This window comes from Esox lucius, chromosome 4 (genome assembly GCF_011004845.1).
Source record: "Esox lucius isolate fEsoLuc1 chromosome 4, fEsoLuc1.pri, whole genome shotgun sequence".
Classification (NCBI taxonomy): Eukaryota; Metazoa; Chordata; class Actinopteri; order Esociformes; family Esocidae; genus Esox; species Esox lucius.
Genome location: NC_047572.1, coordinates 17,548,712 through 17,563,693, shown reverse-complemented (window position 1 = coordinate 17,563,693; position 14,982 = coordinate 17,548,712). Strand labels below are relative to the sequence as shown.

The 14,982-nt window shown below is 44.9% G+C and overlaps 1 protein-coding gene and 7 non-coding genes across 9 annotated transcripts; 1 reads left to right on the top strand and 7 right to left on the bottom strand.

Annotated features, from left to right (window-relative positions):
• Positions 1 to 426: 426 nt before the first annotated feature.
• On the bottom strand, positions 427 to 499 carry trnaa-agc. The gene has a single exon. It is a non-coding gene; the product is annotated as a tRNA-Ala (tRNA).
• A 756-nt stretch (positions 500 to 1,255) lies between these two features.
• Positions 1,256 to 1,328, bottom strand: trnaa-agc. Its single transcript has one exon. It is a non-coding gene; the product is annotated as a tRNA-Ala (tRNA).
• A 371-nt stretch (positions 1,329 to 1,699) lies between these two features.
• On the bottom strand, positions 1,700 to 1,772 carry trnaa-agc. The gene has a single exon. It is a non-coding gene; the product is annotated as a tRNA-Ala (tRNA).
• A 756-nt stretch (positions 1,773 to 2,528) lies between these two features.
• Positions 2,529 to 2,601, bottom strand: trnaa-agc. Its single transcript has one exon. It is a non-coding gene; the product is annotated as a tRNA-Ala (tRNA).
• A 371-nt stretch (positions 2,602 to 2,972) lies between these two features.
• trnaa-agc lies at positions 2,973 to 3,045 on the bottom strand. The gene has a single exon. It is a non-coding gene; the product is annotated as a tRNA-Ala (tRNA).
• A 1,585-nt stretch (positions 3,046 to 4,630) lies between these two features.
• On the bottom strand, positions 4,631 to 4,703 carry trnaa-agc. Its single transcript has one exon. It is a non-coding gene; the product is annotated as a tRNA-Ala (tRNA).
• Positions 4,704 to 5,074: 371 nt separating this feature from the next.
• Positions 5,075 to 5,147, bottom strand: trnaa-agc. Its single transcript has one exon. It is a non-coding gene; the product is annotated as a tRNA-Ala (tRNA).
• Positions 5,148 to 6,227: 1,080 nt separating this feature from the next.
• LOC105026751 (bromodomain containing 8) lies at positions 6,228 to 14,953 on the top strand. Of its 2 annotated transcripts, XM_010898414.3 has the most exons (19): positions 6,228 to 6,339; positions 6,789 to 6,885; positions 7,051 to 7,120; positions 7,594 to 7,643; positions 7,774 to 7,896; positions 8,032 to 8,112; positions 8,287 to 8,351; positions 8,463 to 8,626; positions 8,907 to 9,098; positions 9,247 to 9,340; positions 9,480 to 9,572; positions 9,723 to 9,868; positions 9,985 to 10,446; positions 10,536 to 10,729; positions 10,921 to 11,013; positions 12,679 to 12,747; positions 12,922 to 13,207; positions 13,690 to 13,734; positions 14,277 to 14,953. In XM_010898414.3, the coding sequence occupies exons 1-19, from the start codon at positions 6,321 to 6,323 to the stop codon at positions 14,334 to 14,336; spliced, it is 2,403 nt and encodes an 800-aa protein (XP_010896716.1). In that variant the 5' UTR covers positions 6,228 to 6,320; the 3' UTR covers positions 14,337 to 14,953. The 2 variants fall into 2 exon arrangements, with proteins under 2 accessions (XP_010896716.1, XP_010896717.1); XM_010898415.4 differs by lacking the exon at positions 13,690 to 13,734.
• Positions 14,954 to 14,982: the final 29 nt, after the last annotated feature.

Genomic DNA, 14,982 nt, shown 5'->3' with positions numbered 1-14,982 from the left:
CTACAGCAAAATGCCTTTCAAACATCATGAAGTAGAAGGCAAAGCAAATGATCAATTAATTTCAGAGGCCAATGTCGCAAATCTAAATAGTGGAGGACGCGGGCACCGATCCCGCTACTTCTCCCACGCTAAGGGAGCGAGCTACTATTTGAGATAATGCCCCAGGTAGGGCTAGCCGGTACGTCCAGAACGCCTACAGCACAGAAAACCCAAACGGCAGGCGATAAGATGTCCTGTAACTGACAATGCAATCTTCAATCCTACAGGATGGTGCATTTCAAACATTATGAAAGAGAAGGAAAGGCAATTGATTTTGATTCATCAACTTTCAATGCGACAGCAAAATGTGTTTTTCAAACATTGTGAATGAGAAGGGAAGGCAACTGCTCAATTCTTTTCTGAGGACAATGTCCCAAATTCAAGCAGTGGAGGATGCGGGCATCGATCCCGCTACCTCTCGCATGCTAAGCGAGCGCTCTACCATTTGAGCTAATCCCCCAGACTGCGGAACAGGTATGTCCAGAACGCCAAAATAATGCTGAACCGGAATTGCAGGCAGCAAGTCATTCTATAACTGACAATGCAGCCTTCAACGCTCTAGGAAAACTCATTTCAAACATCATGATTGACAAGGAAAGGAATCTGTTCAAGTCATTTCAGAGGCAAACTTTGCGGGCATCACTCCCCCTCCCTCCCGCCTGCCAAGCGAGCACCTGACCATTTGAGCAAGTTCCTCGTTCTGAAATAAACCAGGCCAGAGAAGGCCCAGTAAAGTCTATAGGAATGCAGCTCGCAGAATTGCTGTTTATAGCCAACACCACTTTCAATGCTACAGCAAAATGCCTTTCAAACATCATGAAGTAGAAGGCAAAGCAAATGATCAATTAATTTCAGAGGCCAATGTCGCAAATCTAAATAGTGGAGGACGCGGGCACCGATCCCGCTACTTCTCCCACGCTAAGGGAGCGCGCTACTATTTGAGATAATGCCCCAGGTCGGGCTAGCCGGTACGTCCAGAACGCCTACAGCGCAGAAAACCCAAACGGCAGGCGATAAGATGTCCTGTAACTGACAATGCAATCTTCAATCCTACAGGATGGTGCATTTCAAACATTATGAAAGAGAAGGAAAGGCAATTGATTTTGATTCATCAACTTTCAATGCGACAGCAAAATGTGTTTTTCGAACATTGTGAAAGAGAAGGGAAGGCAACTGCTCAATTCTTTTCTGAGGACAATGTCCCAAATTCAAGCAGTGGAGGATGCGGGCATCGATCCCGCTACCTCTCGCATGCTAAGCGAGCGCTCTACCATTTGAGCTAATCCCCCAGACTGCGGAACAGGTATGTCCAGAACGCCAAAATAATGCTGAACCGGAATTGCAGGCAGCAAGTCATTCTATAACTGACAATGCAGCCTTCAACGCTCTAGGAAAACTCATTTCAAACATCATGATTGACAAGGAAAGGAATCTGTTCAAGTCATTTCAGAGGCAAACTTTGCGGGCATCACTCCCCCTCCCTCCCACCTGCCAAGCGAGCACCTGACCATTTGAGCAAGTTCCTCGTTCTGAAATAAACCAGGCCAGAGAAGGCCCAACTTTCAATGCGACAGCAAAATGTGTTTTTCAAACATTGTGAATGAGAAGGGAAGGCAACTGCTCAATTCTTTTCTGAGGACAATGTCCCAAATTCAAGCAGTGGAGGATGCGGGCATCGATCCCGCTACCTCTCGCATGCTAAGCGAGCGCTCTACCATTTGAGCTAATCCCCCAGACTGCGGAACAGGTATGTCCAGAACGCCAAAATAATGCTGAACCGGAATTGCAGGCAGCAAGTCATTCTATAACTGACAATGCAGCCTTCAACGCTCTAGGAAAACTCATTTCAAACATCATGATTGACAAGGAAAGGAATCTGTTCAAGTCATTTCAGAGGCAAACTTTGCGGGCATCACTCCCCCTCCCTCCCACCTGCCAAGCGAGCACCTGACCATTTGAGCAAGTTCCTCGTTCTGAAATAAACCAGGCCAGAGAAGGCCCAGTAAAGTCTATAGGAATGCAGCTCGCAGAATTGCTGTTTATAGCCAACACCACTTTCAATGCTACAGCAAAATGCCTTTCAAACATCATGAAGTAGAAGGCAAAGCAAATGATCAATTAATTTCAGAGGCCAATGTCGCAAATCTAAATAGTGGAGGACGCGGGCACCGATCCCGCTACTTCTCCCACGCTAAGGGAGCGCGCTACTATTTGAGATAATGCCCCAGGTAGGGCTAGCCGGTACGTCCAGAACGCCTACAGCACAGAAAACCCAAACGGCAGGCGATAAGATGTCCTGTAACTGACAATGCAATCTTCAATCCTACAGGATGGTGCATTTCAAACATTATGAAAGAGAAGGAAAGGCAATTGATTTTGATTCATCAACTTTCAATGCGACAGCAAAATGTGTTTTTCGAACATTGTGAATGAGAAGGGAAGGCAACTGCTCAATTCTTTTCTGAGGACAATGTCCCAAATTCAAGCAGTGGAGGATGCGGGCATCGATCCCGCTACCTCTCGCATGCTAAGCGAGCGCTCTACCATTTGAGCTAATCCCCCAGACTGCAGAACAGGTATGTCCAGAACGCCAAAATAATGCTGAACCGGAATTGCAGGCAGCAAGTCATTCTATAACTGACAATGCAGCCTTCAACGCTCTAGGAAAACTCATTTCAAACATCATGATTGACAAGGAAAGGAATCTGTTCAAGTCATTTCAGAGGCAAACTTTGCGGGCATCACTCCCCCTCCCTCCCGCCTGCCAAGCGAGCACCTGACCATTTGAGCAAGTTCCTCGTTCTGAAATAAACCAGGCCAGAGAAGGCCCAACTTTCAATGCGACAGCAAAATGTGTTTTTCAAACATTGTGAATGAGAAGGGAAGGCAACTGCTCAATTCTTTTCTGAGGACAATGTCCCAAATTCAAGCAGTGGAGGATGCGGGCATCGATCCCGCTACCTCTCGCATGCTAAGCGAGCGCTCTACCATTTGAGCTAATCCCCCAGACTGCGGAACAGGTATGTCCAGAACGCCAAAATAATGCTGAACCGGAATTGCAGGCAGCAAGTCATTCTATAACTGACAATGCAGCCTTCAACGCTCTAGGAAAACTCATTTCAAACATCATGATTGACAAGGAAAGGAATCTGTTCAAGTCATTTCAGAGGCAAACTTTGCGGGCATCACTCCCCCTCCCTCCCACCTGCCAAGCGAGCACCTGACCATTTGAGCAAGTTCCTCGTTCTGAAATAAACCAGGCCAGAGAAGGCCCAGTAAAGTCTATAGGAATGCAGCTCGCAGAATTGCTGTTTATAGCCAACACCACTTTCAATGCTACAGCAAAATGCCTTTCAAACATCATGAAGTAGAAGGCAAAGCAAATGATCAATTAATTTCAGAGGCCAATGTCGCAAATCTAAATAGTGGAGGACGCGGGCACCGATCCCGCTACTTCTCCCACGCTAAGGGAGCGCGCTACTATTTGAGATAATGCCCCAGGTAGGGCTAGCCGGTACGTCCAGAACGCCTACAGCACAGAAAACCCAAACGGCAGGCGATAAGATGTCCTGTAACTGACAATGCAATCTTCAATCCTACAGGATGGTGCATTTCAAACATTATGAAAGAGAAGGAAAGGCAATTGATTTTGATTCATAAACTTTCAATGCGACAGCAAAATGTGTTTTTCAAACATTGTGAATGAGAAGGGAAGGCAACTGCTCAATTCTTTTCTGAGGACAATGTCCCAAATTCAAGCAGTGGAGGATGCGGGCATCGATGCCGCTACCTCTCGCATGCTAAGCGAGCGCTCTACCATTTGAGCTAATCCCCCAGACTGCAGAACAGGTATGTCCAGAACGCCAAAATAATGCTGAACCGGAATTGCAGGCAGCAAGTCATTCTATAACTGACAATGCAGCCTTCAACGCTCTAGGAAAACTCATTTCAAACATCATGATTGACCAGGAAAGGAATCTGTTCAAGTCATTTCAGAGGCAAACTTTGCGGGCATCACTCCCCCTCCCTCCCGCCTGCCAAGCGAGCACCTGACCATTTGAGCAAGTTCCTCGTTCTGAAATAAACCAGGCCAGAGAAGGCCCAGTAAAGTCTATAGGAATGCAGCTCGCAGAATTGCTGTTTATAGCCAACACCACTTTCAATGCTACAGCAAAATGCCTTTCAAACATCATGAAGTAGAAGGCAAAGCAAATGATCAATTAATTTCAGAGGCCAATGTCGCAAATCTAAATAGTGGAGGACGCGGGCACCGATCCCGCTACTTCTCCCACGCTAAGGGAGCGCGCTACTATTTGAGATAATGCCCCAGGTCGGGCTAGCCGGTACGTCCAGAACGCCTACAGCACAGAAAACCCAAACGGCAGGCGATAAGATGTCCTGTAACTGACAATGCAATCTTCAATCCTACAGGATGGTGCATTTCAAACATTATGAAAGAGAAGGAAAGGCAATTGATTTTGATTCATCAACTTTCAATGCGACAGCAAAATGTGTTTTTCGAACATTGTGAAAGAGAAGGGAAGGCAACTGCTCAATTCTTTTCTGAGGACAATGTCCCAAATTCAAGCAGTGGAGGATGCGGGCATCGATCCCGCTACCTCTCGCATGCTAAGCGAGCGCTCTACCATTTGAGCTAATCCCCCAGACTGCGGAACAGGTATGTCCAGAACGCCAAAATAATGCTGAACCGGAATTGCAGGCAGCAAGTCATTCTATAACTGACAATGCAGCCTTCAACGCTCTAGGAAAACTCATTTCAAACATCATGATTGACAAGGAAAGGAATCTGTTCAAGTCATTTCAGAGGCAAACTTTGCGGGCATCACTCCCCCTCCCTCCCACCTGCCAAGCGAGCACCTGACCATTTGAGCAAGTTCCTCGTTCTGAAATAAACCAGGCCAGAGAAGGCCCAACTTTCAATGCGACAGCAAAATGTGTTTTTCAAACATTGTGAATGAGAAGGGAAGGCAACTGCTCAATTCTTTTCTGAGGACAATGTCCCAAATTCAAGCAGTGGAGGATGCGGGCATCGATCCCGCTACCTCTCGCATGCTAAGCGAGCGCTCTACCATTTGAGCTAATCCCCCAGACTGCAGAACAGGTATGTCCAGAACGCCAAAATAATGCTGAACCGGAATTGCAGGCAGCAAGTCATTCTATAACTGACAATGCAGCCTTCAACGCTCTAGGAAAACTCATTTCAAACATCATGATTGACAAGGAAAGGAATCTGTTCAAGTCATTTCAGAGGCAAACTTTGCGGGCATCACTCCCCCTCCCTCCCACCTGCCAAGCGAGCACCTGACCATTTGAGCAAGTTCCTCGTTCTGAAATAAACCAGGCCAGAGAAGGCCCAGTAAAGTCTATAGGAATGCAGCTCGCAGAATTGCTGTTTATAGCCAACACCACTTTCAATGCTACAGCAAAATGCCTTTCAAACATCATGAAGTAGAAGGCAAAGCAAATGATCAATTAATTTCAGAGGCCAATGTCGCAAATCTAAATAGTGGAGGACGCGGGCACCGATCCCGCTACTTCTCCCACGCTAAGGGAGCGCGCTACTATTTGAGATAATGCCCCAGGTAGGGCTAGCCGGTACGTCCAGAACGCCTACAGCACAGAAAACCCAAACGGCAGGCGATAAGATGTCCTGTAACTGACAATGCAATCTTCAATCCTACAGGATGGTGCATTTCAAACATTATGAAAGAGAAGGAAAGGCAATTGATTTTGATTCATCAACTTTCAATGCGACAGCAAAATGTGGTCATTAAACATCGTGAACGAGATGGAAAGACAACTGATCAACTCTTTTCTGAGCCCAATGTCCAAAGGAGTGGTGGGTGTGGGGATCGATCCCGCTACCCCTCGCATGCTAAGCGAGCTCACTACCATTTGAGCCAATTCCCAATATCACAGCATTCACAGTAGTACTATTTCCAGGGTTAGGCAAAATGGAAGTCACCCAGTTTCTGATTGGATGTTATATATATATTGCTTTTAGGGTATCCGAAGTTCAATGCAACGCAAATGTCTATGCTCCCGGAAATTGCATTTGCAAAGTATATCCAGCAAAATACATCATGAATCAGAAAGAAACAGGAATTGATCAACCAATTTAAGAGCCAAAGTTTGGATATGTAAATAGTGGATGATGCGTGCAACAAGGTCTATAATATCTGGTCTGTACTTCATCCGTGTGCTACACTGAAATGAATCCGGCGGAAGCTTAGTACTTAGGTACTGTTGTCAATAAAGGAATGGCGAGTGGTGTTGGGAGTGAGTATTTGCATTAGTCAGTTATCTTTAAAATGTAGGTACATCGTTTGCCAAAACGTTTTTGTTTTGTAAAATATTTCCTAGGTATCTATCTACATGCACTAGTTTCATCCAGCTAATATTGCTTGTTTGTCTCGTCTTGTTGAATTTACGTTAGCGGCCTGTGTCTGGCAAGCTAGCAAGATAGCAAGTGTAATTGCTAACAATACTTAACTACAGAGCACTTACCCTAATGGCATAGTAAGATCAGTAGCAAGTATATGTTTTATTTTAATAGTAACAACTGTGCAGCAAGTATGTTTCTGTCTCTGTACAGTTTATATATTTGCTATACATTAGCTTGCTATCTAGATTTACGCTCTGACCTATTTTGGGTTCCCTCTGCGCAGCGTCATGTCCATTGCAATGCTGTTTCTAACAAACTTCAAAATATCTTTGGCTTAATGTAGAACACAAGATACTTTCCGTTGGGCCAACGGAGCCTTGGTCGTTGAGGGAAAAACTATGCCTTGCCTCGTCGGTTATGAGGAGCGGAGATCAAAACTGGTATGATTTAGCTGGTTTAGATAGTTCCTGAATCCCACCATTCTTAATATCTGCATGTACATGTTTATTTTGTTTCTCTGTTTTACTTAACTTTAAAACAATGTTCTATGTCATCTATTATTCACACCTTTTGATTGTCCCCCTGGTTCTTTGTCTGCATTATAGGGTGTCAGTGAGCAGAGCCATTAAGCCTTTCTCAGAGCTGGGGCGCCCCCCAGACTGGTTCTCTCAGAAGGTAGGAGACATTATTCTTCCCCAATTAAAACTGAGAATCATACTTAGAATTATTAGGAAACAGTTCATGAAATGTGTCATGATGAATCATGTATCAGCCAAAAATATACACATCCATGCCTTTGGTTTCTATAATTCTCCAATTCATCACAGAGTTGAAAGTTAAGAAAATGTTTGTTTTCACAGGTGTTTTGTGTTGTGACAACTAGTATACACAGGACCAAGAAATACAGTATAAAAACTGAATTCAAACTAACAATGTCCTGGATGAAGTGTGGATGTCCTACATCATTTTGATGAAATGGGAAATCATTTTAAAATAGTCCGTTCTGGTGAATGTGAATATTTTTGGCTCTTAAGTTGTATGTACAGGATAATAAAAGTAAACTGGACATGCAAATCCATATTTCCAATGCTCGAGTAAATGTACCTTCAAAAGACAAAATTCCAAACTTTGTTTTTCTAACCCCACAGCACTGCGCTTCTCAGTACTCTGAGCTGTTAGAGACCACAGAGGCCCCAAAGTGAGTGCATAAACGCACACACATTGCCACTTTATTGGCGTATTTTTGCACGTACGACAGTCCAGCTGTCATCAGGGCCATTCCCATAGGGTGTAGTCTGACGGGTCTCTCGTGTACGTTGCTGTTGCAGGCGTAAGCGCGGGGAGAAGGGCGAGGTGGTGGAGACCATTGAGGATGTAATTGTACGGCGACTCACTGCTGAGAGGATAGAGGAGCTGAAGAAACTACTGAGAGACACACAGGACAAATACAGGTCGATACACACAAACACACTCCCGTTCTGACACTATTTGCCTTTCTCCCTCAGTGCATCTCTCTCAGTAAGCCAATATCTCTGTTCAAAGCCATTATTGATGATAGATTACACCCTCTACATTTGTTTGGGCAGGAAGCTGAAGAAGGAGGTGGATCTTATCCAGACAGGACATCTGGATTCTCGTCTAGAGGAGCTGTGGACAGACATTTTACAGTAAGATGCTTATCTTTCCTTCCGCCTGTCTGTATCTTAAGTGGCATAGCATGTATTCCGGCAGTGGTTTCTGTTTGATTGTTTTATAGTGTACATACTTGCTGTGTAATTTCAATAGCAGATTTAGATGTGAAGTTTGTGTTTCATTGTTTAAAAGGTTTGGCTGTTTCGCAGGAAAAAGAAACAGGATGAGGATGAAGCAGATCTTAAGAGAAAGGCCACAGAGACAGCCTATATGGGTAACTTTTGGCCTATTAAATGCTAATAATTCAAATATTGGGGTACCACAGATTTTGCCAATGATTTGGCTGATGATGATGAGGATGACCCCCAAACTTTTCTGGTCTCAGCTCGACAGGCAGTTAAGAACACGCCCAAGCGGGTGCCCAGCGTCACTGTACGCTCCCCTCTGGGCGCCAGTCCCACTAGCATGGAGGGAGCACAAACAGACATTCCGACGCCCCCACCAGACACAGCCATGCCACAGGCAGAGGAGACCTCTGGGACCAATTTGGTAAGGGAAGGGGCCATGTATGGTTCATCGCACCTGTTGATAAAATACACAGCTTTAATTTATTGTGTCCCGTATTGATGTGTGTTGCTAACGAGTGTTTACATTCTGTTCTGTATTTAAGCAATAATTTGCGCTTCAAGTGACAAGCATGAAATAGGTCAAAGACACAATATTTGATGTGTATATATAAGTCATTATTTAAAGATGATCATTATTATGGGAAGTATTGTGGTCAGTTAATTCAGTATTCAGTGAATCTTTTTTCCCACTGTCCATGTAGGCCCAGGGGGTGGCAGTGTTCTTGCCCACTTCGGACGTTCCAATGGCGGGGCCTAAAGAGGCAAGCACAGGGTCTCTGACCGATGACTCTCCACAGAAGAGGATCCTCAGTCAGAAGTCCACGCCTCCTCCCTCCCCTCTTCTCTCAGAGCTGCTGAAGAAAGGCAGCCTGCTGTCTGTTAGCCCCAGACTGGTGAGATATACACAGAGTTTTTTTGAAAGAGGGCTAAAACCACAATGGGTTTTGAGTAATGTGGGATAAAACAAGATGCTCAGTAAAGACACCTGAAGTAGAATGTTTGGAGAGCAGAGCACTATTGATGATGTAATAACTCTGTCAGGTGGTGGATGATGTTGCTGGTACAGGATTGGCTAACGGAGGAGTTCCAACTACAAACATTGCTATCCCAGCAGGCCTTGAGGTTGCCACTGCGGGTAACGGTTAAAACCCCCATCTGCCCATTCAGCCCACTTGCGGTCTGGTTGTTTGTGTTTGATTTAATGTGTATTTCTGCACACTTAGTGTTGTGTGGTATTCTCTGGTGTGTGTGTTAAAGTAATGTCTTTTTATCAGATACCACTATGTTATCGTGTCCAATGGATACAGAGTCCCCCACCACTGTCGCGCCCCCAACAGCTCAGGCTAGCCCTGCCCCGCCAAACACAGGTTACTACTGTCACTTGTCTTCTTCGTTCCACTATAAACACAGCTTCCTCCCCCTTCCCAGAAAAGGGAAGGTCATTATTAATGGGGGAAACCGCATGTATTTCATATTCACAGAGAGATCTCTCTCGTTCGTCCCTGTGTGTTCTATAGGCGAGGCAGGCTCAGAGGTGAGTGAAGTGGTGGAGCTAGCGAAGGAGGCAGGACTTGTAGAGGAGGACCTGGTCGATGTTTCCTACATCGGGGATGAGCTGGACCTGGAGACAGTAGGAGGCATCATCGCCATTATAGAGGAGAAGGTACTCACTCAGTTGATTGGAATGGGATTATGAAAAGAGGAGTGCTCGGATTTCCCTGTTGTAGCGCGTGATCCGTGTGAAAGGAAACCAACAGGTGAACACGATCTCTGTCTCAGGTGGATGATTCCGTGGATGTTCTGGACGCTGCAGCGGTGGAGGCTGCTCTGTCTCTGTGTGAGGACTCGGGCTCTGCTGGACACTCACTCTCAGGCCCCTGGGAGGACCAGGACTCAGATCCAGGGCCCGCAGTTCAGTTGGACCCCACTCAGGGACTTCAGAGCAGGGCCGCGGCAGTAGCTGACCCTGGGGTCCTAGGGACTGAGACCAGAAGGCTGGAAGCAGAGGAGAGCAAGGCAAAGGACTGTGAGGGGCTAGAGACAACAGAGGCAGATGTTACTCCCTATATTGCGGCTGATGAAAGCTTAGGAGGAAGTGAGGTCACAGAGGAGGGCGTTGTAATGGAGGACGGAGCCCTTAGAGCTGCTGTGAAGAGTGAGAATGAGGAGTGGGCCCAGCCTGAACTAAACACACCCTGCTTAGACTCAGAAGACAGCTCTGGTTCAGGGAAAGAATCCAAGGTAATTGTCCTCTTCACTGACAAGCCCTCATCCATACGGTTCTACCTGTGGTAGATGTGGTCATCTTATACTTGTATGTGTTTGCGTAGGAGGTGAAGGATGAGGACGCAGGCAGCGATGGAGATCCTGAGGAAGGGATGGAGATAAAGGAGGAGTGTGGGGAGGGGCCTTACCTCTCAGAAGTGGAACCAGCAGCCAGTGAGAGTGAGGATGGCTATGGCCCCTCCTCCCAACGCTACACCACAGCTGATTCACTGGCCAGTAGCCCTGCCTCTTCGCAGTTGTGAGTGTTCAACCTTGGGCATTGAATTCATGGCAACTCTTCACCTGCATATTTGCCAGAATGAGACTATCAACTTGATGCATTTTCACCGCTTTTTCCAAATAGGGTTGGTGTCAGTAGTAAGTTATCTATGGTGCCTTTTTTCTGCACCCGTTTAAATCCATCCTGACTCTTATCTTTTTAATTCTCAGCTCTATATGTGGGGAGGACCAGGAGGCCGTCCAGGCTCAGAAGATCTGGAAAAAAGCCATCATGTTGGTCTGGAGAGCAGCAGCCAATCACAGGTTAGCATCATGATGAGGTCTTCCCAATAACATCCAGTCAACATTGATACTGTGTAGTAGCATTCGACTCAAGGTAAAAAGAAAAAAGTTACATAACCAGCAAGTCCTTAAATATAAGAAGTTGTCTAAAGTGCCAATATCTCTGTCTGTCGTAAATAGAGTAGTGGTTAGTGACTCAGGCTACGGAACAACAGGTCCTGCTTTCGACTCCCAACACATTGTCTTAGGATTTGTTCAGGACAGACAAAACCTTCATTAGTTACAGTAGCTAAGTTATAGGAAGCCTAAAAGAAACAGTTCTGGTGGATATTAGGATTTGTTCAGAATAGACTAACACATCACTGGCTACATGATTCTCTCTTCTTTACACTTGACAAAAAAGTCTGTTATCGTCACCTACAGTGGGTATTTGATACACTGCCGATTTTGTAGGTTTTCCCACTTACAAAGCATGTAGAAGTCTGTAATTTTTATCATAGGTTCTCTTCAACTGTGAACATGGGTACTCTTCCATCACATTGTAACTAACAGGTCTGTGAGAGCCGGAATTCTTACTGGTTGGTAGGTGATCAGATACTTATGTCATACAATAAAATGCTAATTAATTCATTAAAACTCACACAATGTGATTTTCTGGAATTTTTTTGTTCAACTGTCTCTCACAGTTGAAGTGTACCTATGATAAAAATTACAGACCTCTACATGCCTTGTAAGTAGGTCAAACTGCAAAATCGGCAGGTTATCAAATACTTGTTCTCCCCACTCTATATTGATAGTTACTGTATCAGTGTCATTCACAAATGACTAATTAGCAGTGGTAAAAGAGGTTTTGTTCAGGATAGACAAAAACTTTGCTGGCTACAACCCTCATTAGCTATGTTATAGGAAGACTAAAATAAAACTGTTGACTGTTATATTGTGACTTTCTGGTGGATTTTCGAATTGTGCATTAGGATTTGTTCAGGATGGGCAAACACTTCGCTGGCTACACGATTCTCTCATCTTTTCATTTGATGAAAAAGTCTGTTATCGTCACCTATATTGATTCAGTAGTTTTTGTATCAATGTCATGAATGGCTAATAAGCTGTTAAAACTGCCAGTGGCAAAAGTCATACAGTTCATAGATGTTATTTGTGGTGGAGGTAAACTTAATAAGAAACGTTAGTTAATTTTACACAATGCTTAATGGTGTCTAACGAAACATAAATACTTGGTGTGATGTTAATGTGTGACAAAATTATAATGTCAAGAGGCTATACTGACACCTGTCAAATGTACAGCTCTGTGTTGTAGTGGTTAAAGACACAGCCTTTCACATGGGTGACTTGGGTTTGAATCTTGAGAGGGGAATAATGATCAGAACTTTCTATTGCGGGCCGGCTGAACTAGGCTTGCCTGGTTTTTTGTTTTTTATTAGATGCTGTTTGAAGCATTGATCAGTTTTGTTGTTAACTCTGTAAAACTGCAGTGTAATAAAAACAAACAAATGAATTAACGCGATTAATTTGGCACTCCATTCTCCTCCACTTTAGAGCACTAAGTAGACACATATGTCTATATATTTCTTTAGAATGCAGATTAAAATAAATGGACAGGCTGTGTTTTGAAAATGCAGACTTTTGAAAGATGACTCATCTGTGACAGGGGTTGTTGTTAACTGACAGGTATGCCAGCGTGTTCCTGCAGCCAGTGTCTGATGACATTGCCCCGGGTTATCACAGCATTGTGCACAGGTAAGTGCCCTACAGCAAACTGTGCAGTTTATGAAAACGTAAATCTACTTTAACAATCTACACTAATCTTTCTCTCCAAAACAAAGACTCGACACATGAATGTATATACAAAACACACACATGGTCCTCACCCACACATCCAGACACACTCTCCCTCCTTCTTTCTACCTCCAGACCCATGGACCTATCTGCCATAAAGAAGAACATTGAGGCCGGTCAGATCCGCACCACAGCAGAGTTCCAGCGTGACATCATGCTGATGTTCCAGAATGCGGTGATGTACAATAGCTCTGACCACGATGTGTTCCACATGGCCCTGGAGATGCAGAGGGATGTTCTAGAACACGTGCAGCAGTTCTTAGCCACTCAGCTCATCATGCAGACCTCTGAGTCCTCCATCTCCACCAAGAGCCTCCGCGGCCGAGAAGGGGGGCGCAAGCCCGGGGAGCCAGTGGAGAAGGTAGGGCTGGACACAAATGCCCAAGTACGCAGGCACACAAACACGTCAGAGTCCAGAATTGAGAACGAGGATCCCTGATATGTACAATTGAATTCAGACAGGCTATGTTCCCATCTTATGCCCCAATAATCTCGCCTTGCCTCTCTCCTAACTTCCCCGCCATTTCAGTTCCTCTGTAGGAGCATGCAGCCTCTGTCTGTCCCCCACTACTGTCTGTGTCTCTCCCCCCACAACATTGCGGTCTGTCCCCCCTCGACACTACTGCCTGTCTGCTCTGACTTGACTGTATGAATGCGTGTGTCTGCACTTTCTCCGACTTCACTGTGAATGTTTGTCTCTCTGTTTCTACACTTTTTTTCTTGTTTGCCTTACTATACTTGTATGTTGTTTACTGTGCTTGTGGGTGTGTGGGGGTGGGTGTGTGGGGGTGGGGGGGGTGTGTGTGTTCTCTTTTCTCACTGTAACTGTTTGTCCTCCTACAGGACAGTGTCCCAATGGCCTCTCCCGCTTTCCTTCTCTCTCTCTTTGTAAGTATTCAGGTCAAAGGTCAAAACTCACCAGGTCAAGTCAAGCGCACGCTCTGTTTCTCAGTCTGTCTCTTTCTCTCCCATTGACACACACACCCATGCGCGCACACACCCTAAACATCTTACCCTCAAATGAATAAAACATAACTTGACTACTCACACTAACTACCCCATACTCAAACATCCACTGTTCATATTAACAGACACATGGACATCTTTCTCTACGTTTTGGCCTTCTGTATTTTATTCTTATATTTTGCGTGCGTGTTCACACTTGTCTCTTCAAATGCCTTTTTTTATGTATCCAGTGGTTGTCTTCAACTTCTTTGCATGTCTTATCTGGTCAATTGTTCTTTTTTTTTAAATTATTTTCTGTTTTTTCCCCGTCCTTTTAATCTGTTTTTCTTATTTTCCTCTGGCGGGCAGCAGAGATCGTCTTGTGTTAACGGGTCAACCACAAGCCAGCGCTTGGTTTCCAACCTGGTGTCAGACTAACTTGTCACCATTAACCTGAAAATTCTCACTCTGCCTCTTCACTGCAGGACGGGGGCACCAGAGGGCGCCGCTGTGCTATTGAAGCAGACATGAAGATGAAGAAATAACTGGAAAGTCCAAGGGCAGGAAAACCGTAGGGCACCAACATGCCAGAAGGCTAAAGATTCCAAGAGAGACTTTGTTGGCATCGGGCGATTTTAAAACCAGAACGTGTTTAGTGGAATTGTTAGTGTTCTGTGAATTAGGTTGATTTCAGAGTTTTTGGTTCGCAGTGTCTCCGTCTGGCCGGTTCTGTGCATGTCCAAGATGGGTCTAAGCAGGTAGGGCTGCAGTTGTCTGGTATTCTGCTCTGAAAGGCCATTTCTGATACATCCTTGTGTACAGTTTAAGTATATGATTCCATTTAAAGCCAGTACACTGGGTATCATTGACATTTGCAAGTGGTTAACAACACCGCAAACGACACCACAGCCCTGACGATTCAAAGCTGTTATACTACAGTAATACTAACTTACCTATGACTGACAGATTGGGGGTCCTGTTGTGTTGTGTATAGGATGCAGCCAACTGCAAAATATGCTGCAAGGAATCTGTGTCTACTGTATGTTAGTGGGAGTACAAAAGCGTAGTACTTCAGTGTTGAAGTTCATGTACAGTTGTTTTGTTTTTTTCTCCATTTGTGTGCGTGTTCAACTGTTCATTAAAGAGTAAGAATGTAAAACAATGGCAATGTCACTTCATGTGGATTCTTGT